Genomic DNA, 23,966 nt, shown 5'->3' on the forward strand with positions numbered 1-23,966 from the left:
CCATCACACTCCTGACTTGTGCCTTGTAGATGGTGGACAGGCTAGTACTCCAACACTTTTGTCATAAAGGCTCACACACAATTTGCTTTCATAATTGTTTTCTGTACCTGTATGTTAACTTTCTGTGGTTCATGTGCAAGGATGCCCAAGTCCCTTTGAATACCAATGTTTCCCACTCTCACCATTTAAAAATAATCGTGTTTTTCTATTTTTCCCAGCAAAAGTGGTAACTTCACACATCCCCACGTTATATTCCATCTACCATGTTCTTGCTCACTCACCTGACTTGTCTATATCACTCTGCGCCCTCCTCACAGCTTACTTTCCCATCTAACTTTATACCGTCAGCATACTTGGATACATTTACCTTAGAGCATCGGAGATTGAGGGGAGATTTAACAGAGGTGTACAAGATTATGACAGGCTTCGATAAGTTAGACAAGGAAAATCTTTTCCCATTAACTAATGTTACAAGAGCTAGGGGACACAGATTGAAGGTTTTGGCCAAGAGATGCAGGCGGAATATGAGGAAGCAATTTTTTTGTGCAGTGGGTGATGACTTGGCACTCTCAGCTCATAAGGGTGGTGGAAGTGGAAACAATGACTTCAAAAGGAAGGAAGGCTACTTGAAGGAAATAAACTTGCCGGGCTATGGGGTTTGAGCGGGGGAGTGGGGCTAACTGGTTAACTCCATGGAGAGCTGGCATGGACTTGATGGGCCGAATGGCCTTCTGTGCCATAAATGACTCTATATTACACTCTGTCCCCTCATCGAAGTTGTTGATTTAGATTTTAAATTGCTGAGGTCAGTTGTTTCAATCCAACACAGAGTGGGGATTAAATGTGGCAACTTCATTTTTTTAATGTGCTTTTCAGTACCACAACAACCAAGGCTTCTAGCATAGATTTGGTTCCTCATTGCATAATTTCACCTGGCTGGGGAACCTCTACACCCCAGCAGCACTGGTAAAGTCCATTTCCTGGTTATGCTCTTACTTCCATGGGGTGCTGACTGTACCAGCACTGCTGCCTCCCTCGCTTCCAATTCTGCTGACTCTCCCTCATATTCCTGATTTTGACTCCATTGCTTATTGTTCCACAAGTCAGCACAGGAGAACCCACCTAATTGTGACACTGTGGTGTAAATCACTGGTGGCGCTAGTTTCCTGGCTGGCTGTTCCAGATCTCTGATCTGGCTGATGCATATCCCTCTTGGTTCTGTAGAAATAGAAATTTAGAAATCATAGAAATTTATTTACAGCATGGAAAGAGGCCATTTGGCCCATTGGGTCTGCACTAGCTGACAAAGACTTTCCAGCTCTTGGTCCATAGCCCTCTAGGTTATGGCACTTCAGGTGTATATCCAAGTACTTTTTAAATGTTATGAGGGTTTCTGCCTCTCCCATTCTTTCAGTCAGTGAGTTCCCAATCTTTTTCACCCTCTGGGTGAAAACATTTCCTCTCGAATCCCCTCTAAATCTATGCCTCCTGGTTTTGAACCCCACAGCCAAGGGGAATGGGGCTTTCCTATCCGCTCTGTCTAGACCCCTCATAATTTTATACACTTCAATTAGGTCTCCCCTTAGCCTCCTCTGTTCCAGAGTAAACAACCCCAGCCTATCCAGTCTTTCATCATTACTAAAATTTTCCGAACAGGCAACATCCTCGTAAATCTCCTCTGTACCCTCTCTAGTGCAATTACATCTTTCCTATTGTGTGCTACCAGAACTGCACACAGTACTCCTGCTGTGGCCTAACTAGTCTTTTATACAGTTCCAGCATAACCCCTCAGTTTTTATACTCTGTGCCTCGGCTAACAAAGACAAGTATCCTGTATGCCACCTTGACCACTTTATCTACCTGATCAGCCACCTTCAGGGATCTGTGGAGATGCACTCCAAGTTCCCTCTGTTCCTCTATACTTACTATCCTACCATTTATTGTGTATTCCCTTGCTGCCTTAGCCTTCTCCAAATGCATTACCTCCTACTTGTTTGGATTGAACTCCATTTACCACGGCTTTGCCCACTTGACTAGTCCATTGATATCTTCCTGCAGTCTCCAGCTTTCTTCATTAGCAACCACACGACCAATTTTTGTATTGTTTGCAAACTTCTTTATCATACCCACTACTTTCAAATCCAAGTCATTGATATATACCACAAAAAGCGGAGCCCCACTGGAAACAGCCTTCCAGTCACACAAACATCTGTCGACCATTACCCTTTGCTTCTTGCCTCTAAGCCAATTTTGGGTTCAATTTGCCACTTTGCCTTGAATCCAAATTCCCTCTGTCTCTGTACTTCTCAGTATCCTACTTTTAATTTCATGATCAGTCTGCCATGTGGGACCTTATCGAAAACCTTGCTAAAATCCATATAACTACATCAAATGCACTACCCTCATCAACCCTCCTTGTTCAAAAAAATGCAATCATGTTATTCAGACATGAGCTTCCCTTAACAAATCCATGCTGACTTTGATTGATCCATGTATTTGATAATGATTTATCTTGGCCCTCAGAATTTTTAAAAAATAATTCTCACTCCTCGTCAGGCACTTCAGATGTCGTTTCTTCAAACCTTTGTTGGTTTACTTTAAATACTGTTGCCCTTTTCTTGGGATTTAAATGTGTTTAGACTACTTAGTAATGTCATAGAAACTGGACAGACCCCTGACTGAATTTTAGAGGTATTGACTATAGCCCACTGAACTACTGGAGGAGTTTTGGGTTTGAATACTTAATGTCATTTTATGTGCTGAAACCGGTGGCTGAGAACCCCTTCTGCCTGTCTCTACCTGTCAGAGCCGAGGTCTGACGTCACAGGAAAACAGGTAGGTGATTGGTGGGTATCTCTTTCGTGTCTCCTTTTGGCCAAGTGGTTTAAATCAAGAGACCTTATTACAACTGAAGAGTACAGTTAAGAAATTCACTTCTAAAATATTTAACATCCAAATTAATTAATTCATTTGATAGAATAGAGATGGCTGGGCAGGCGATGTGTTGCAGCTGTAGTATGTGGGAGCTGGTGGACGCCGGTGCGATCCACGGTGACCACATCTGCCGCAAGTGTTGGCTGCTCGAGGACCTTCGGCTCAGAGTTGATGAGCTGGAGTCCGAGCTGCGGACACTGCGACACATCAGGGAGGGGGAGAGTTACCTGGACACTGTGGTTCAGGAGACAATCACACCCCTTAATTAATTACATCGAATTTGGACCATGGTCAGGGACAGGAGGGTGTGACTGCGTGATGCAGGTATGGGGATCCAGAATTTAGCTTTGGAAGAGCCTCTGCCAGTGCCCTTATCCAATAGGGACCGAGTTCTTGCGCTCAGTGTGGACGAGGGCACAGACTTCAGGGAGGATGAGCAAACTGACCACAGCACCATGGTTCAGAGCGCCATTCAAGTGGGGGGAGAAAAGAGAAATGTAGTTGTAATAGGGGATAGCATAGTTAGGGGAATAGATGCTGTTCTCTGCAGCAAAGATAGAGGGTCCCGAAGGCTGTGTTGCCTACCCGATACCAAGGTTAAGGACATCTCTTCTGGGCTGGAGAAGAACTTGGAGTGGGAGGGTCAGGATCCAGTTGTCGTGGTCCACGTCGGTACCAACAACATAGGTAGGACTAGGAAAGAGGTTCTGCTGAGGGACTATGAACAGCTCGGGGATAAATTAAAAAGCAAAACCACAAAGTTAATCTCCGGATTACTACCTGAGCCACGTGCAAATTGGCGTAGTGTAAATAAGATTAGAGAGGTAAACGCGTGGCTGAAAGATTGGTGTGGGAGAAATGGGTTCCAATTCATGGGGCACTGGCACCAGTACTGGGGAAAGAGAGAGCTGTTCTGTTGGGACGGGCTCCATTTGAACCATGCTGGAACCAGTGTCCTGGCGAATCGTAACACGAGGGTTGTAGACAGGACTTTAAACTAATTAGTGGGGTGAGGGTTCAATTGAAGGGAAGTTTAAAAAATCAAAAAGAAACAAGAGAGCAGAGGTGCAGGGTAGTGAAGAGGCGAACAGTAATCAAAGTGTGACAGGGAGGGTCAGAAAATATAAGCAGAAGAATGCAGCAGAAATTAGAACCAGAATGAGTAATAATGGCAAAAAGTCAAAGCTTAAGGCTCGTTATCTGAACGCACGCAGCATTTGTAGTAAGATAGATGAGTTGACGGCACAAATAGAAATAAATGAGTGTGACTTGATAGCTCTAACAGAGACGTGGTTGCAGGGTGACCAAGACTGGGAACTCCATATTCAAGGGTATTCGACGTTCCGGAAAAATAGGCAAAAAGGAAATGGAGGTGGGGTAGCTTTGTTAATAAAGGAAGGTATCAGTGCGGTGGTGAGTAGTGAGAGAGGTGTAATAGATCGTGATGTGGAATCAGTTTGGGTGGAAATAAGGAATAGCAAGGGGAAGAAGTCACAGGTGGGAGTCGTCTATAGGCTGAAGGGTTGCCTCACTGTAGGACAAAGTATAAATCGGGATATAACGGAGGTGTGTAAGAAGGGTGCTACAATTGTCATGGGTGATTTTAATCTGCATATTGACTGGACAAATCAGATTGGCAGGGGTAACATGGAAGACTAATTTGTAGAGTGCATCAGAGATTGTTACTTAGAGCATTAAGTTGCAGAACCTACCAGGGAACAGGCTATATTAGATCTACTAATGTGCAATGAGGTAGGAATAATAGATATCGTCCTCTAAGGGGTAGCAATCACAACATGGTAGAATTTCAAATTCAGTTTGAGGGCGAGCAACTCTGATCTCAAACTAGTGTCCTCAACTTAAACAAGGGCAATTACAGAGGTATGAAGAAAGAGTTGTCTAAAGCAGGCTGGGAAAATAGACTAAGAGGAAGGTCAGTGGATGAACACTGGTAGACATTTAAGCAGATATTTCATAACGCTCAGCAAAAATTTATCCTGGTCAAAAAGAAGGACTCTATGAGAAAGATGGACCACCCGTGGTTAACAAAGGCAGTCAAGGAGAGTATCCAATCAAAAACTAAGGCATACAAAGCTAGTGGTAGGCCAGAGGATTGGGTTTTTTTCAGGAACCAGCAGCAGATGACTAAAAAACTAATAAAGAGGGAGAATATTGATTATGAAAGTAAGTTGGCAAGAAATATAAAAACAAACAGCAAGAGCTTCTACGGGTATATAAAAAGAAAGAGAGTACTAAAGTGAGCTTGGAGGATGCGACTGGAGAATTGATAATGGGGAACAGGGAATTGGCAGATAATTTAGACCAGTATGTTGCATCGGTCTTCATGGTGGAGGACACTATAAATATCGCACAGGTATCAGATAAGCAAGGAGCTGACGGGAGGAAAGATCTTGTAACAGTCTCTATTACGAGGGACAAAGTATTTGACAAACTAATGGGACTAAAGGCAGACAAGTTGCCAGGACCTGATGGCCTACATCCATGGGTTTTAAAGGAAGTGGCTGCAGAGATAGTGGAGGCATTGGCCGAAATATTCCAGAACTCACTGGATTCCGGGAGGGTCCCAGCGGATTGGAAAACCACTAATGTGACGCCCCAGTTCAAGAAGGGTGGGAGACAAAGAGCAGGAAGCTACAGGCCAGTCAGCCTAACGTCAGTCGTTAGGAAAATGCTAGAGTCCATTATTAAGGAAGAAATAGCAGGACATTTAGAAAAGCTTAACACAGTCAAACAGAGTCAACATGCTTTTGTGAAAGGGAAATCATGTTTGACAAATTTGCTAGAGTTCTTTGAGGATATAACAAGCAGAGTTGATGAAGGGGAACCAGTAGATGTAGTGTATTTAGATTTCCAGAAGGCATTCGATAAGGTGCCACATAAAAGATTATTGCACAAGATTAGGAGCCCATGGTATTGGGGGTAATGTATTAGCATGGATTGAGGATTGGCTAACACACAGAACACAGAGAGTCAGGATTAACCGTTCTTTTTCAGGTTGGAAAGATGTATCTAGTGGAGTGCCACAAGGAACAGTCCTAGGGCCTCAATTATTTACTATCTATATTAATGACTTGGAGGAGGGAGCAGAGTGTAATATATCCAAATTTGCTGACGATACAAAAATAGGTGGGAAAGCATGTTGTGATGCGGACATAAGGAATCTGCAAAGGGATATATTGAGTGAGTGGGCAAAAGCTTGGCAGATGGAGTTTAATGTAGGCAACTGTGCGGTCATGCACTTTGGTAGGAAGAATCAAAAGGCAGACTGTTATTTAAATGGAGAGAGACTTCAAAAAAGTGCAGCACGAAGGGATCTGGGTGTTCTTGTCCATGAAACACAAAGTTAACATGCAGGTGCAGCAAGTAATTAGGAAGGCAAATGGAATTTTGGCCTTTATTGCTAGGGGGTTGGAGTTTAAAAACAGGGAAGTCTTGTTACAACTGTACAGGGTGTTGGTGAGGCCACACCTGGAGTACTGCATACAGTTTTGGTCCCCGTATTTAAGAAAGGATATACAGGCATTGGAGGCAGTTCAAAAGAGATTCATTAGGCTAATTCCTGGGATGAAGGGGTTGACTTATCAAGAATGGCTAAACTGGTTAGGCCTTTATTCATTAGAGTTTAGAAGAATGAGAGGTGATTTTATTGAAACGTACAAGATTCTGAGGGGGCTTGACAGGGTAGATGTTGAGAATATGTTTCCATTAGTGGGGGAATCTCGAACTAGGGGATGTAGTTACAAAATAAGGGGGCATTCATTTAAAACTGAAATACAAAGGAATTTCTTCTCTCAGAGGGTTTAGTTTAGTTATACAGCACTGAAACATGCCCTTCGGCACAGCGAGTCTGTGCCGACCATCAACCACGCATTTATACTAATCCTACACTAATCCCATATTCCTACCACATCCCCACCTGTCCCTGTATTTCCCTCCCACCTACCTATACTCGGGACAATTTATAATGGCCAATTTACCTACCAACCTGCAAGTCTTTTGGCATGTGGGAGGAAACCGGAGCACTCGGAGAAAACCCAAGCAGACACAGGGAGAACTTGCAAACTCCACACAGGCAGTACCCAGAATTGAACCCGGGTCGCTGGAGCTGTGAGGCTGCGGTGCTGACCACTGCGCCACTGTGCCGCCCTTCAGGGTGGTGAATGTCCAGAATTCTCTACCCCAGAGAGTTGTGGAAGCTAGATCACTGAGAGTATTTAAAGAGGAGGTAGATAGATTTTTGAAATATCGAGGAGTTGAGGTCTATGAGGAGCTGGCACAAAAGAGGAATTGAGGTCTGGGCAGATCAGCCATGATCTTATTGAATGGTGGGGCAGGCTTGAGGGGCCGAATGGCCGACTCCTGCTCCTGTTTCTTATGAAATTCATAGTGCACTCAGTATAATGGGGAAAATGCTGGAGCACCCTGTGGGTGAATTATATTCATATACCTTTCTCTTGTAACAGAATAACATTGTTCTCCAATGGATGTCTCTGATAGTCCGGATCGTGACCCTCGTTCCCCAGAAGACCAACTCTCTGAAGATGATGATGACCTATTGCTTGAGGGAGGGCATGAAAACGATGACGAAGAGGATATAGACAAACATTCTGACAATGATGGAGAATGCATTGATTCTGAGGATAATAACCATTGCAGTGATGCTGAGATTCACAGTATTGGAGAGCCTGACAATGAGGGGAGTCGGGACGATGGGGAAACCCATGAATCAGAGGTGGAAGAGGAGGAGGAAAAGTTGAGAGAGGAAGGAGATTACAGTGAAGAAAGTGGAAATGACAGAGATAATGAGGAGCCACCTAAAGACTTGGATGCAGAATCTGACCGAGACAATGTTGCAAGTCCAAAAAGAGCTTGCAATACTGAGCGAACTGAAAAGACTGTGTCTGAGAAACAGGATTCCCAAGCCGATGAGGAGGCTGCAAATGATTCCAAGGACGAAGCATCCTCTGTTACTAGGGACCTGGATGAACATGAGCTGGACTATGATGAGGAGGTTCCTGAAGAACAGCCAGGGGCTGTGGCAGAAGACAGTGAAAAACAAAGCATGGAGGAGAAAAGTAGCGACTCGCCAAAGGAGGGGGATATGGAAAAAAGTCAACTGGAGGAGAAAAAGTCTGAAAGAGACAGAAAAGATTCATTTCGTGAGAGGAAAAAAGATGAGGATGATGGGGAGCTTGATGAAGGAGAAGTTGAGGTATGATCTTAAATAATTTTATCCCATGCAATCTAGAATGTCATGCAATAAATATGGGTATTCAAGTCCTTGTACTATACCATTGAAAAGTACCTTGCAGCACTCCTTTGCTGTGTTGTGACTGGAGACCCTGCTTTAGCTGGTAGTTGGTTTAGATCTCCTCCGATACCTAATCAGAAAAGTCATCATCAAGTGCCTTGTGTCTCTTTCTGTCCCATCTCCTTGCCCTTTTCTCTGCTGTTCTGGCCACCTTTATCATTCCTGTTTGGTTTCTTTCCTTCCCATTTTTGCATTCCACTGCCCCTCTCCTGATCTCTCCTCTCCTGGTGTGTCTGTGATTCAGTTGGTGGCATCTCTTGAGTCAGAATGTTGTAGGTTCAATTCCCAGTCCAGGGCCTGAACGCACAAGCCAAGGCTGACACTCTCGTGCAGTACTGAGGGAGTGCTTCACTGTAGGAGGTGCCGTCTTTTGAATGAGATACTAAACCAAAGCCCCCTCAGGTTGATGTAAAAGATTCCATGGTACTATTTTTAAGAGCAGCGGACTTCTACCCGGTGGCCTGGCCAATGTTTATCCCTCAATCAGCATCACATAAGAAAAAATTATTTGGTCATTATCACATTGCTGTTTGTGAGAGCTTGCTGTGCGCCTATTAGCTACTGCTTTTCCTACATTACAACAGTAACTACACTTCAGAAGTATTTAATTGGCTGCAAAATGCTTTGAGATGTCCGGTGGTCGTGAGAGGGGCTGTCTGAGTGCAAGTCTTTTTGGTCTTTTTTTTCCCCTTTCGCCACTCTTATCTCTAGCTTTCTGTTCTTGTTTCTCTATTGCTTGCTTTATTCCCCCTTCCCACACACCACCGCCTTTCTGCCTTCCCTGCCACATATCTCTCTTCTCCTGCCTAGCACAAGAATGCTGACTGCTGATACTCTCCCTTCCCGACTCTGCTTTACACCCACACTCATAACCTCTTCAGATCTTAGTGTTACAGTGTCATGGGTATTAAAACAAATAACTTTACTGGTAAGCTGCATGGTTCTAGCTGTCTAAACTCCAGCAGTACCCTTGCATAGGTTTGGGGAACAGGAGCCAATTTGTGGCCAAACTCTCTGGACTTGGACAAGTGAAGTTCCTCCCTGTGAGGAGAGATTATGCACTTTCTTTGGTTTAACCGAATTCTCCAAAAGTAGACTTCTCAATAATAAAAACTGAAATACTCTGCAGACCTGGCAGCATCTCTGGAGAGAGAAACACAGTTAATGTTTCGGGTCAATGACCCTTTGTCAGAATTGATAATACTTAGAGATGTAACCGTCTTTAAGAAAGGCAGAGAAAGTAGGGGGAGAAGAGGGAAGGGTGAAAGGGAAGGTCTGTGATAGGGTAGACGGCAGAAGAGATTATATAACAAATGAGGTGATAGTGCAAGGCAAAAGGAGGTTGTAATGGGACAAGTAAAGAAACAAAAACAAATATACTAAATTGAAAGAAGTACATGTAAATCGCTGTTTCACCTGGAACGAGTGTTTAGGGCTTTGGATGGTGAGAGGGATGAAGTATGAGCGGCAGCTGTTCCATCTCCTGTTCTTGCATGGGAAGGAGCAGAGGGATGGGCAGTGGTAGTGCTGGGGTGATTGGAGGATTGGCTCTTCTAATTTTCTGACCAATCTACCATGTGGGACCTGTCAAAAGCCTTATGAAAAATCCATTTAGACTGCATTAAACGTGCTACCCTCATTGACCTTCCTTGTTACTCCTCAGAAAGTTCAATCAGGTTAGTCAGATCTTCCCTTAACAAATTCCATGTTGACTGTCCTTGATTAATCAGTGGCTTTCTGAATGACTGTTTATACTGTCCCTCAAAAATTTTCTAATAGTTTGCCCAGCCCTTAAGGTTGGGCTGACCACCCTGTAATCACTTGAGCTATCTATCCCTTCCTTTTTAAAACAGTGGCACAATGTTAGCAGCCCTCTAGCACCACGACTGTAACCAGAGGGGTTTGGAAAATGCTGGTCAGAGCCTCCTCTATTTCTTTCCTTGTTTCTGTCAGCAGCTTGGGATGTATTGCATCTGGGCCTGGTGTTATGACCGAGGTGGGAGGAGTGCACTGTCTTTTCTAGTGCCATTTCTCCAAAGGTCACAACATTTCTTTTAAAAATATTTATCCAGTTACCGTTTCGGTCAATCATATACTGTACTCTTTATCCCAGAATAAAATACACCAACCAGGTTTCTTTAATCTACAAAATTATCAGTTTATTATCAAACAAGACTTATCTAGTAATGAAGCAAAGCATTAACACATAGATTGAAGTATAAACGTTCCCCTTTAAATTCCCCACACAAACGCACACACACTGAAGAGAAATACAGAAATTATCTCTGCAGAGGTCTGTTGCGCAAACAAAAAGACAAAAAAATACTTTGGCCAAATACTTGCTAATTTTTGAAGAAAAAAAGAGAAGCTATGGAAGGAAGTCAGTTGTCCCTTTGGTCTCGAGTCCGGGTATACAGAGACGAGTCACTGGGATCTTTTCTAAAGCAGTTATTTTCAGGCGGCGTTGAGAATTAATCTGGCAGGTTTTTCTAGCTTCTCAGGAGAGCAGCAGCACCAAGGATTTTAGCTTTCCCACACTGGATCTTTGCAGGGTTTCTTCAAAGAGGTGGAGAAAGAGGTGAGTTGCGTGGTTTCTTTTTTTTTGGCAGGCAAAACACCCAACTGTTTTCAGAGCAGTTCACACCCCAACTGAAAGTCACCTCCTGACTCCCATAAACCTTGACATGTGGCTTCTGTGTAAACATCTTCCCCAGGTCACCAAGTTTTCTGTTATTTATTGAGCTTAAAGCACATGTTTCGCAGCACAGGTTGTATTCAAACAATATCTTAAGTGTCCTTTCAGTGAACTTGGTTTACAAAAATCACATCCATGGAATTTTTTCCGTTTTAACACGTCCTGAAAAGAAAATTTAAAGATGGAAGCACTTTCGTAACTCCTCCATCCTTAAATGCGTTTCATTACAAAGAGTTAAAAAAAAGATGAAAAATATATTAAAACGCATTTACACACACATTCTCATTCACTCTTTACCTGTAGCTAATTCAGTTTGGCTTTGTATCATCTTTGCACTAAGTTGCACATGTCACTCCACTTTTTAAGACGGGTGAAGGGGGGAACCAAGGAAATTACAGACCAGTTAGCCTGACATCTGTGGTGGGCAAGTTGCTGGAGTCTACAATCAAGGATAGGGTGACTGAACACCTAGAAAAATTTCAGTTAATCAGGGACAGCCAGCATGGATTCATGACGGGAAGGTCATGCCTGACAAATGTCACTGAACTTTTTGAAGAGCTTGTTAAGGTAGTGGACAGGGGAATGTCTATAGATGTTATTTATATGGATTTCCAGAAGGCATTTGATAAAGTCCCACATAAGAGACTGTTAACTAAGGGAGAAGCCCATGGAGTTGAGGGCAAATTATTTACATGGTTAGGAGGTTGGTTGAGTGGTAGGCGACAAAGAGTGGGGATCATGGGTACGTACTCTGATTGGCAGGATGTGACTAGTGGTGTCCCACAGGGATCTGTGTTGGGGCCTCAATTATTCACACTATTCATTAACGACTTGGATGATGGCATAGTAAGTCATATATTCAAATTTGCTAATGATACAAAGTTAGGTGGCATTGTAGACAGTCTAGATGATAGCATAAAAATTTGCAAGGAGATATTGACAGACCAGGTGAATGGGCAAAACTGTGGCAGATGGATTTCAATGCGGGCAATTGTGAGGTTATCCATTTTGGACCAAAAAAGGATAGAGCAGGTTACTTTCTAATTGGGAAGAGGTTAAGTACAATGGATGTCCAAAGAGACTTGGGGGTTTAGGTGCATAGATCTTTAAAATGCCACTAGCAAGTGCAGAAAATAATCAAAAAGGCTAATGGAATGCTAGCCTTTATATCTAGAGGATTGGAGTATAAAGATGCAGAGGTTATGCTGCAGCGCTGTACAAAACCCTGGTAAGACCCCACTTGGAGTATTGTGGGCAGTTCTTGGCACCACACCTTAGGAAGGAGGTGTTGGAGGGAGTGCAATGTAGATTTACAAGAATGATACCTGGACTACAGGGGTTAAGTTACGAGGAGAGAATACACAAATTAGGCCTGTTTTCGCTAGAAGTTAGAAGGTTAAGCGGTGATCCGATCGAAGTCTTCAAGATATTAACAGGAAAAGACAGGCTAGATAAAGATAAACTATTTCCACTGGTTAGAGATTCTAAAACTAGGGGGCATAGTCTAAAGATTAGAGCCAGACAGTTCAGGAGAGATGTTAGGAAGCACTTTTTCACGCAAAGGGTGATAGAGGTTTAGAACTCTCCCCCACAAACAGCAGTTGAAGCTAGAACAGTTGTTAATTTTAAAATCTGAGATAGATAGAATTTTGTTAAGCAAAGATATTAAGGGATATGGGCCAAAGGCAGGTATATGGAGTTAGGCCGCAGATCTGCCATGATCTCATTGAATGGTGGGACAGGCTCGAGGGACTGAATGGCCTACTCTTGCTATCTTCCTATGTTCCTATAGTAACTCAAAGCAAAGTTAGATTCTAGACAAAGCATCCACAATTACATATTTTTTTTTCCACAATGTGGATAATCTTTAAGTGATAAGGTTGCAATAGTAAACTCCATTGGAATTGTCTGGCATTCTGGTTTTAAAATTTTTCTACAAAGGCTAGGGGGTTTGATCAGTATATGCCAGTGTCTCTCTATAGTCGTGGCAGACATAGATTTCAAAATGCTTAAGAGCTAGTAATAAGCCCAGAGTTTCTTTTTCCACTGTTGAATAGCTTGTTTGGTGTCGATTTAGCTTTTTTTGGAAAAGTATCCCGCTGGCCTTTCTATGCCTGCTTCATCGTCTTGTAGCAGGACTGCACCAACCCCCAGGCTACTCGCATCAATTTGCTACCTTGAAGGGCTGAGTGAAATTTGGAGCAGTCAACACTGGTTCATTCATCAAAATGGCTTAGAGCTTCTCAAAAGATGTTTGGCACTCCCCTGATCACACTACCTTGGTTTTCTTTTTTTGTAGCAAATCTGTCAGTGGAGCAGCTGCAGTACTAAAATTTGGCACAAACTTGCGGTAGAAACCACTCATCCCCTAAACCCTCATGATTTCTCGCTTAGTCTTTGGGGTAGGGAACTCCACCAATGCTTATACTTTTGCTGTTGGCAGCACTGGACGTTGCCCTACTATATGCATGAGGTTTTTGAAAATTCACTTTTGGCAAGGTTTATCACCAAATCAGCCGATTGTAATTTTTTTGAACAGAGCTTCTAGTTGTTGCAAGTGGTCCTTCCAAGTGTCGCTGTATACCAACACACCATGAAGATAAACCACACAGTTAGGAACACTGACTACCACTTGGATTACTAGTCTTTGAAAAGTGGCTGGGGCATTATATTTAGCCCGAATAGCATCGGCATTGGAAAAGACCGTCTGATGTGACAAAGGCCGATTTTTCTTTAGCTGGGCGTGTTAAAGGAACTTGCCAGTATCCCTTCAACAAATCTATTTTTGTAAGAAACGTGGCACTGCCCACTCTGGCAATACAGTCTTCCAAGCGAAGAATTGGGTAGGAATCTGCCTTTGTTACTGCATTAATCTTTCTGTACCCCATGCAGCACCTAGTTGAACTGTCTGGTTAGGCACTAACACCACTGGGGAACTCCAACTGCTTTGACTGGGTTCAATTAGGTGGTTTTCCAACATGTATTGGATTTCTGCTTTTACCTGGGCCGGTTTCTCTGGACCAAAGCAATAAGGATGCTGTTTTATAGGAAAGGATTCCCCTACAGGAATACGGGATTAGTGTAGGATTAGTATAAAATGGGTGGTTGATGGTCGGCACAGACTCGGTGGGCCGAAGGGCCTGTTTCAGTGCTGTATCTCTAAACTAAACTACATCCACATCATGTGTGGCTAAGGTTGTACATCCTGGCTTATCCCTACAGACTCCTTTAAATGCTGTGCATAGCCTTGTTCGGTCTTCTTGTTCTGCATCTAATTATAAAAGCATAGTGTCCAATCTCCTTAACAATTCAGTCATAGCTAACCCGATAGTAGGAGGTTCAATTTGAGAATTGTCTGGGCCTCCTTCTGCCTCATCCTCACTATCCCTTTCATTCTTCACTGTTCTTACTACCTGACATAGCTGCTCTTGCTGATCCTCCTCCCGGCGATGTTATTGTTTCAACATATTGATATGACACAGCGGATTCGTTTTCCAACGATCAAATAACTTACTTCACCAATTCTTTTGACCTTTTTCTATGGACCACTGAATCGTGCTTTCAGTGGTTCACCCTGGAAAGTCAGTAATACGAATACCTCTTCCCCTGGTTGAAATTTTCAGATCTTGGCATGCTTGTTTGCCTATTCTTCATGGTTGTTCTTAAAGTTTTAAGGTGTTCCTGAGCTACTTTGCAAGCTCTCGTGAGCTGCTCCTAGAACACTGATTCATAATCAAATGCACAAGATTCGTCCCTCTGTTTTAAAAACTTTGATTATTTTTAGAGGACCTCATCTCATATCCATAAACTAATTCAAAAGGGCTAAAACCAATCGACACATTAGGTGAATCTCTAGTGGCAAACAAAAGAAATGCTAGCCCTTTATCCCAATCATAGGGATATTCATGACATTATGCCCTGTTCATTGTTTTGAGGTCTGATGGTACCTTTCTCAAGTCCCTTGTGTCTATGGGAGGTATGCTGAAGTCTTTAACTGTTTTATACCCAAATTATTGATAACTTCCTGAAAAATTTTAGACATAAAATTGGAACTTTGATTCGACTGAATCTCAATTGGTAATCCATATCTAGTGAAGAACTGGGTTAACATCTCTACCGCTACCGTAGCAGCAATTGTTCTCAAGGGAATGGCTTCTGGGAGCTGAGTAGCCTTATCCATAGTGACTATATATTGGTGTCTCGCTTTTGTTTTTGGTAAAGATTCTACACAGTCTTATCAATACACTACTAAATGGTTCCCCAAAAACTGGTATGGGAATTAGATGTGCCGGTTTTATGGCAGGTTGTGGTTTTCCCACAATCTGGCACGTAAATCGCATTTTACAAAACTGCACCAAGTTCTTAGAAAGACCTGTCCAGTAAAAATGTTGATCTATACGTGATTGGGTCTTCCGGATCCCCACATGTCCTGCTATTGGAATTTCATGCGCTATCCTTAATATTTCCCGGCGATACTTGGGCAGTCCCACTATCAGGTGAACAGCAGTCCATTCTTTGGCTACTTCCTCATCAGAATCCCATTTTTAATGCAAAATGATTATTGACGATGCAGCCGGCAGCTGACGTCATCAGACTGCGCCAATCTGCGCATGCGCTGTGTTCCGCATTGCCAGGACTGGTTGGCGCATGCGCAGGTGACGCCATCGCATAACGCGGGGAGAAAGTGGGGGTGGGGTACAAGGGGAGAGAGCGGGGGTGGGGGTAGCTGGGTGGGCGCAGCCGAAGACCTTGTTGGTGGTGGGTGCGCTCTCCTTAGCCTCTCTCTCCCCTGCCTGCTCGCTCGCGCTCTCTCCCCGGCCCACTCGCTATCTCCCTCCCTGGCTCGTTTGCTCTCTCTGGCCATTGTCTGCTGCCATGTGTTTACGTTGCCTTCATGTGATTATTTGAGCAGCGCCATCTTTAGTCCTGGCAGCTGCCTGAAGTCGCAGACTGTGACGTTTTAGTGGCACAGGCTGCTTTTGCGCATGTGCCACTGCAGCGCCACCTGGTTGTTGCATTGTCAGCAAATGCAGCCTTTTTAATGTAGCCTTCTGGAACTCCCTTTGCCTCGACTTCAGTTAGAGCCGATTATGCAACTTTATTTAGCTCTGGATCGGCTTGCTGAACCTTGATCAGAGAAGATTTATTAAACATTTCCTTTGGATTATCCAAATCCCCAAAGAAAGTTTCAGATGTTCGGCTATCTGCCTGTGGTGCCAATCTGACCTCTGACAATGGAACTTGTTTAGAACATAAGAAATAGGAGCAGGAGTCGGCCATTCAGCCCCTCAAGACTGCCCTGCCATTCAATAAGATCATGGCTGATCTGTCCCAGGCCTCAACTCCTCTTTCGGGCCTGCTCCGCATACCCCTCGACTGCCCGAGATTTCAAAAATCTGTCTACCTCCTTCTTAAATACATTTAGTGACCTAACCTCCACAACTCTCTGAGGCAGAGAATTCCAGAGATTCACCATCCTCTGAGAGAAGAAATTCCTTTGCATCTCAGTTTTAAATGTGTGCCCCCTTATTTTTTAGCTATGTCCCCTAGTTCGAAATTCCCCCACCAGTGGAAGCATATTCTCAACATCTACCCTGTCAAGCCCCCTTAAAATCTTATATGTTTCTATAAGATCACCTCTCATTCTTCTAAACTCCAATGAATATAGGCCTAGCCTGTTTAGCCGTTCTTGACGAGACAACTCCTTCATCCCAGGAATCAGCCTAGTGAACCTTTTCTGAACTGCTTCCAATGCTAGTATATCCTTCCTTAAATACGGGGACCAAAACTGTATGCAGTACTCCAGGTGTGGCCTCACCAACCCCCTGGACAGTTGTAACAAGACTTCCCTGTTTTTAAACTCTAACCCCCGAGCAATAAAGGCCAAAATTCCATTTGCCTTCCGAATTACTTGCTGTACCTGCATGCTAACCTTTTGTGTTTCATGTACAAGAACACCCAGATCCCTCTGTACTGCAGTATTTTGTAGTCTTTATCTAAATAATAATCTGCCTTTTTATTCTTCCTACCAAAGTGGATGACCTCACACTTTCCCACATTAAACTCCATCTGCCAAGTTTTTGCTCACTCACTTAACCTATCTATATCCCTTTGCAGATTCTGTGTCCTCATCACAACATGCTTTCCCGCCTATTTTTGTATCATCAGCAAATTTGGATACACTACACTCTCCCTTCCTCCAAGTCATTCATATAGATAGTAAATAGTTGAGGCCCAAGGACCAATCCTTGTGGCACCCCACTAGTTACGGCTTTCCAATCTGAAAAAGACCCATTGATCCCGACACTCAGCCTTGTGTGTGTTAGCCAATCCTCAATCCATGCCAGCACATTACCCCCAATACCCTGAGTTCTTATTGTGTGCAATAGCCTTTTATGTGGCAACTTAACGAACACCTTCTGAAAATCCAAATGCACTACATCTACCAGTTCCCCTTTATCTACTCTGCTTGTTATATCCTTAAAGAACTCTTATCAAATTTGTCAAACATGATTTCCCTTTCATAAAACCATGTTGACTCTGTTTGATTGCATTATGTTTTTCAAAATGTCCTGCTATTTCTTCCTTCATAATGGACTCTAGCATTTTCCCAATGATCGATGTTAAGCTAACTGGTCTGTAGTTTCCTGCTTTCTGTCTCCCTCCTTTCTTGAATAGGGGCGTCACATTAGCGGTTTTCCAATCCTCTGCTACCCTACCGGAATCCGGTGAGTTTTGGTATATTATGACCAATGCCTCTACTATCTCTGCTGGAATTCTTTCAAACCCTTGGATGCAGGCCATCAGGTCCTGGTGACTTGTCTACCTTTAGTCCCATCAGTTTGTCCAGCACCTTTTCCCTCTTGATAGAGATTGTTACAAGTTCCTCCCTCCCATTTACACCTTGCTCGTCTATTATTGTCGGGATGTTTACAGTGTCCTCCACTGTGAAGACCAATACAAAATATTGGTTTAAATTATCTGCCATTTCCCTGTTCCCTGTTATTAATTCCCCAGTCTCATCCTCTAAGGGTCCCACACTTAATTTAGCCATTGCTCGCGTCACTACACATGAAGAAAAAATTCCTGGAACCTTTTCCTGCAACTGTTCTGTCTCTTTGACTTCACTTGGTCTTTCCATGACTACTGGAGAAGCTACTACCTTCACTCCGGCCAGGTCGCTCCCCAGGAGTAGAGAACAACTCCTACAGTTACCGTTCCGGACGTTAGGTCACACTCTAGGTGCACCCGATACAAAGGTACGAGTATATACTCCCCACCGATACTATTCACTAAAACCTTGGCATTCAGTGTGCTCTCTGGTGGAGAAGTCATGTCTTTCCTCAGCAAAAGAGTTTGGGTGGCTCCTGTCTCCCTAAGTATAACTATCGGTTTACCTGCCTTACTTGAGGGATAAGGAGTTACTTTTCCTTTTGACAAGAATTCCCTATAACTCTCAGGTAACTTATTCACGTCCCCGCAGTTACTACGGTTTTTGTACTTGGCCTTACAGCTGCAGTCAGAGCTATAGCCTGATCTGTTGTACTCTCGGTCAGGGCCCCTTTCTCTACGTTGGCCTTGTGCACCCCAATAAGTCGCATGGATTTACCCCGCAACTTCCAGCATTCTGTACGAAGGTGTCCCACCTTGTGACAATGATGGCACTTAGGCATGTGGACCGTATTTCCACCCTTAGCATCTTTCTTTCTGGTTTGAGCAGGAGATCCTGGGGAGTTCCCAGCTCTCCCTTCTTGTGCCCGGTGACTTGCCTTCCTTTCAGCCTCCCATCTTCTGTCCTCCTTGGGTTTGTGGAGGTGACGGACAAAGGGTTTGGGCTTGTAAACAAGCTTGTAATCATCGATTTCTGCTGCCTGTCTGGCTGTTGAAACTTTCTGGTTCTGTACATGGGTTCTTCCAGGAGAATTATTTCCTAAGGTTCTCATACATGGCTTCGAGCTTCAGTGCCCGCATCTAACATTCAAAATTAATTTGCTTTACCCTCTCAAATTCTATACAAGTCCGGCCAGGCTGTTTCCGGCGGTTCAGAAATTTGTACCTGTACGATTCAGGGACTAACTCATAAGCAGCGAGAATAGCGTATTTTGCCATCTCATAATCTGCAGAAGCCTCCTCGGAAAGCATGGCATAAACATCATGAGCTCTGCCGATCTATCTGCTTTGCATAAGCAGTGTCCAGCTTTCCTGCAGCCACTTCATATGTCTGGCTATCTTTTCAAAAGAAATGAAAAATGCTTCTAGGTCCCTTTCCTCAAACTTTGGGAGGGCTTGCACAAATTAAAACAGCTCTCCACCAGGTCCTGGGCTGGAGACCAATCTTTCTCCAATTTTCACTGGAGTCAAGGACACCCCTTTGTCTTAGTTCTATCTTTTAAAATTTGAATTCCATTCCTTCTCTTTCACTTTTTCTCTTTGAAATTGTAGTTCACGTGTTTTCATTGTCACTTCTTGTTCCTGTTCAAGCTTAAGTTTTTCCAATTCTATTTCTTTTTCCTTTTCTTTGTCAAGTTCAAGCTGCCTCATCTGCAACTGAATTTTAGCTAATTCAACTGCACTCTCATCTTGTTCGCTTTTTTCTGCTAATTTCAAATGGTGTGCCAGGATCTCAATTATATGTGCTTTCTTAGCTCCTGGTTTTAACTCTAACACCAACTTTTCTACCAATTCCTTTAGTCTAATCTTGGTTGAGTTTCTCAAATCGCTCGGTTACATCCTCCTTCTCCAGAAAGGTTGTAGTAACTGACAAAGAAACTTTATTCTAATGCACAAGAAACCTGTGTTTCTGCTTTTCCTCATTTCAATTTATTATTTCCCCACTTACAATCGCACACCAGCTTTCGGGTTATCCCACACAGAGCACCCAATTAGATGTTACTACCAAGGTAGGAGGAGTGCACTGTCTTTTCTAGTCCCACTTCTCCACAGGTGACAACGTATATTTTAAAAATATTTACCCAGTTACCGATTCGGTCAATCGGATACTCTGCTCTTTATCCCAGAATAAAATACACCAACTAGGCTTCTTTAGTAAACAACAAACATTCACAAACACACACAAAAAATACAGAAATTCTCTCTGCAGAGGTCTGTTACAAAAAAAAGGCAAAAAAAAACTTTGGCCAAATACTTACTAATTCTTGAAGAAAAAAGGGAAGATATGGAAGGAAGTCAGTTGTCCCTTTTGGCCTGGCATCCGTGTATACAGAGATGAGTCACTGGGATCTTTTCTAAAGCAGTTATTTTCAGGCGGCGTTGAGAATTAATCTGGCAGGTTTTTCTAGCTTCTCAGGAGAGATGCAGCACCAAGGATTTTAGCTTTCCCACACCAGATCTTTGCAGGGTTTCTTCAAAGAGGTAGAGAAAGAGGTGAGTTGCGTGGTTTCTTTTTCCTTGACAGGCAAAACACCCAACTGTCTTCAGAGCAGTTCACACCCCAACTGAAAGTCAACCTCCTGACCTCCATAAACCTTGACATGTGGCTTCTCAGTAAATATCTTCCCCAGGTCACCAAGATTTCTGTTGTTTATTGAGCTTAAAGCACATGATTTCCAGCACATGTTCGAACAACATCTCAAGTGTCCTTTCAGTGAACTTGGTTAAAATAAAGCACATCCATGGAATCTTTTCAGTTTTAACACAAGTCCTCAAAAAATATTAAAAAATGGAAGCGCTTTTGTAACACTGGGAATTTATCCACTTTCAAGACTGCTGAACACCTCAGTATTTCCTCCCTCATTGTATTTACCTCATCCAATAATTCATACTCCTCCTCAACTACAATGTCTACTTCATTCATTCCTTTTGTGAATGCAGACATAAAAGTATTCATTAAGAACCATGCCCACTTTTTCTGCCTCCACACATAAGTTACCTTTTTGGTTTCTAATTGGCCCTTCTCTTTCAGTTATCCTGTTGCTCTTTATGAAATATCTTTGGGTTTTCCTTGATTAAACTTGCCAATTTTTTTTCATGCCCTCTCTTTGCTTTCCTAGTTTTCTTTTTAATTTCACCCCATGCACCTTCTATACTTCTCTAAGTTTTTTGCAGTATTGAGTTCTCAGTGTCTGACATTAGAGATGGGTAAAAAATGTTGACCTTGCCAGTGATGCTCACATCCCAAGAGCAAATTTTTAAAAAATGCTCCTCTTTTTTTTGCCTTTCCTACGCTGTCTGTTCTTTGACATCCAGGGAGGTCCATATTTGGGAGTCCCGTTTTTCTGAGTGGGAACATCCGTTCTGAACCCCCTCTATCTCCTTTAATTCCTCCCACTTCTACGCTATCCTCCTATTTCTGTGCTCACCACATGTGGCACTGACACTGATTTGTCTTCAAGTAGCTGTTTCCAGTCCAATTTTGCCAAATCAGCTTAGTTAAACTGGCCTTTCTCAATTTAAAACTTCTACTCTTGTTCTATCTTTATCCGTGTCCATACCTGTGCTAAATCTAACTTAATTATGATCATGACCAGTAAATACTCTCCCACTGATGCTCCTTCCACCTGCCCAGCTTCATTCCCTATAACTAAGTCCAGACTGCCTCTTCTCGTTGGGTTTGCTACATACCAAAAAAAAATCCTCTTAATGCATTTTAGGAATTCTGCACCCTCTATACCTTTCACACTGGTTTTATTCCAGTTAACAATAAGTCGTTGAAATATCCTGCTATTACTATCCTATTGTTTCTACACTTATAGATTAGCCCACATAGTTGCTCTTCTAGCCCCCTCTGACTGAGGGTTAAGAGCATATCCCCAGCAGTGCGGTTGCCCCTTTTCTGTTCCTCAGTTCAGCCCATATGGTGTCATTTGATGATTCTTCTGGCATATCATCCCTCTTTACAGCTGAGATTGTTTCTTGAACCAATATTGCGGACACCCCCCCCCCCCCCCCCCCCCCCCGCCCTTTGTTTTATCCCCCTCTCTGTGCTGTCTGAAAACCCTGTAACGAGGGATGTTGAGCTGCCATTTCTGCCTTCCTTTAAGCTATGTTTCAGTAATAGCTGTGGCATCATACTTTCAAGTGTCTAACTGTGACCTCGACTCATCTGTCATGGTCACTAGACTCCTTGCACTGAAGTATATTCCATTAATCACTGAACAACTCCTTTCTTGTCTATTTTCTAGCCTTTGTTTCCTTGGCTTTCTATTCTCATTTGGGTGTTTTCTACCTTCAATTTCTAGCTTTGCTTCTCTCCCTTCTGAATCTACGCTGAAGTTCCCATCCTCTTGCCAAGCTGGATTAAACCCTCCTCAACAGCATTAGCAAACCTCCCGACCGCGATATTAGTGCTGGCCCTATTGAGCTTAAAAAGGGATAGGCCAAATAATTGTAGGCCGGTCAGTCTGACCTCGGTGGTGGGCAAATTACTAGAATCCATTCTGAGAGATAGGATAAACTGTCGCTTAGAAAGGCAAGTATTAATCAGGGAGTATTGCGTCCAATTCTGGGCGCCGCACTTGAGGAAAGATGTGTGAGGGCATTGGAGAGTGTACAGAAAAGATTCATGAGAATGGTTCCAGGGATGAGAAATTTCAGTAATGACGATAGATTGGAGAAGTTAGGACTGTTTCCCTTGGCGAAGAGAAGGCTGAGAGGTAATTTGATAGAGGTATTCAAAATCATGAGGGGTCTGGACAGAGTAGATAGAGAAACTGTTCCCACTCGTGAAAGGATCGAGAACGAGAGGGCACAGATTTAAAGTATTTGGTAAGAGAAGCAAAAGTGACACGAGGAAAAACTTTTTCACACAGCGAATGGTTAACGTCTGGAATGCGCTGCCTGGGAGTGTGGTGAAGACTGGTTCAATTGAAGCATTCAAAAGGGAATTAGACCGTTATATGAAAAGGAAGAATGTGCAGGGTTACAGGGAGAAGGCGGGAGAATGGAACTGAGGGAGTTGCTCTTTCAGAGAGCAGGTGCGGACACGATGGGCCGAATGGCCTCCTCCTGCGTTGTAATGATTATGATTCTAGTCAGCGTGGATTTGTTAAGGGAAGGTTGTGTCTTACTAACTTAATTGAATTTTTTGAGGAAGTAGCAAGGAGGATTGATGAAGGTAGTGCAGTGGATGTTGTTTACATGGATTTTTGTAAGGAATTTGCCAAGGTCCCACATGGTAGACTGGTCAGAAAAGTAAAAGCCCATGGGATACAGGGGAATGTGGCAGGTTGGGTCCAAAATTGGTTCAATGACAGGAAACAAAGGGTAATAATTGACAGATGTTTTCGCGAATGGAAGGCGGTTTCCAGTGGCGTTCCACAGGGCTCAGTGTTGGGTCCCTTGCTGTTTGTGGTATATATTAATGATTTGGACTTAAATGTGGGAGGTATGATTGGGAAATTTGCTGATGACACAAAAATTGGCCGTGTAGTTGATAGTGAAGAGGATAGCTGTAGACTCCAGAATGATATCATTGGTTTGGTTGAGTGGGTGGAAAAGTGGCAAATGGAATTAAATCCAGAGAAGTGTGAGGTAATGTATTTGTGGAGGGCAAACAAAGCAAGGGAATACATCATAAACAGGAGGATATTGAGAGGGGTAGAGGAAGTGAGATAGCTTAAGAGTGCATGTCCACAGGTCCCTGAAGGTGGCAGGGCAGGTAGATAAAGTGGTGAAGAAGGCATATGGAATGTTTTCCTTTATTGGCCGAGGTATAGAATACAAAAGCAGGGATGGAATGCTGGAACTGTATAAAACGCTGGTTAGGCCTTAGCTGGAGTATTGCGTACAGTTCTGGGTCACCACATTACAGGAATGACATAATTGCTCTGGAGAGAGAATTAGAATATTACAGCGCAGTACAGGCCCTTCGGCCCTCGATGTTGCGCCGACCTGTGAAACCATCTGACCTACACTATTCCATTTTCATCCATATGTCTATCCAATGACCACTTAAATGCCCTTAAAGTTGGCGAATCTACTACTGCTGCAGGCAGGGCGTTCCACGCCCTTACTACTCTCTGAGTAAAGAAACTACCTCTCACATCT

At 43.3% G+C, this 23,966-nt stretch overlaps 1 protein-coding gene across 3 annotated transcripts in view; it reads left to right on the forward strand.

Annotated features, from left to right (window-relative positions):
- Positions 1-23,966, forward strand: part of zc3h18 (zinc finger CCCH-type containing 18) — a 244,396-nt gene that overhangs the window by 44,635 nt on the left and 175,795 nt on the right. For all 3 annotated transcript variants that reach the window (XM_068048996.1, XM_068048995.1, XM_068048997.1), the window contains exon 2: positions 7,419-8,167. In XM_068048996.1, the coding sequence (XP_067905097.1) occupies positions 7,436-8,167 (732 nt within the window). In that variant the 5' untranslated portion in view covers positions 7,419-7,435. The remainder of the gene's footprint in view (positions 1-7,418; positions 8,168-23,966) is intronic.

This window comes from Heterodontus francisci, chromosome 17 (assembly GCF_036365525.1).
Source record: "Heterodontus francisci isolate sHetFra1 chromosome 17, sHetFra1.hap1, whole genome shotgun sequence".
Classification (NCBI taxonomy): Eukaryota; Metazoa; Chordata; class Chondrichthyes; order Heterodontiformes; family Heterodontidae; genus Heterodontus; species Heterodontus francisci.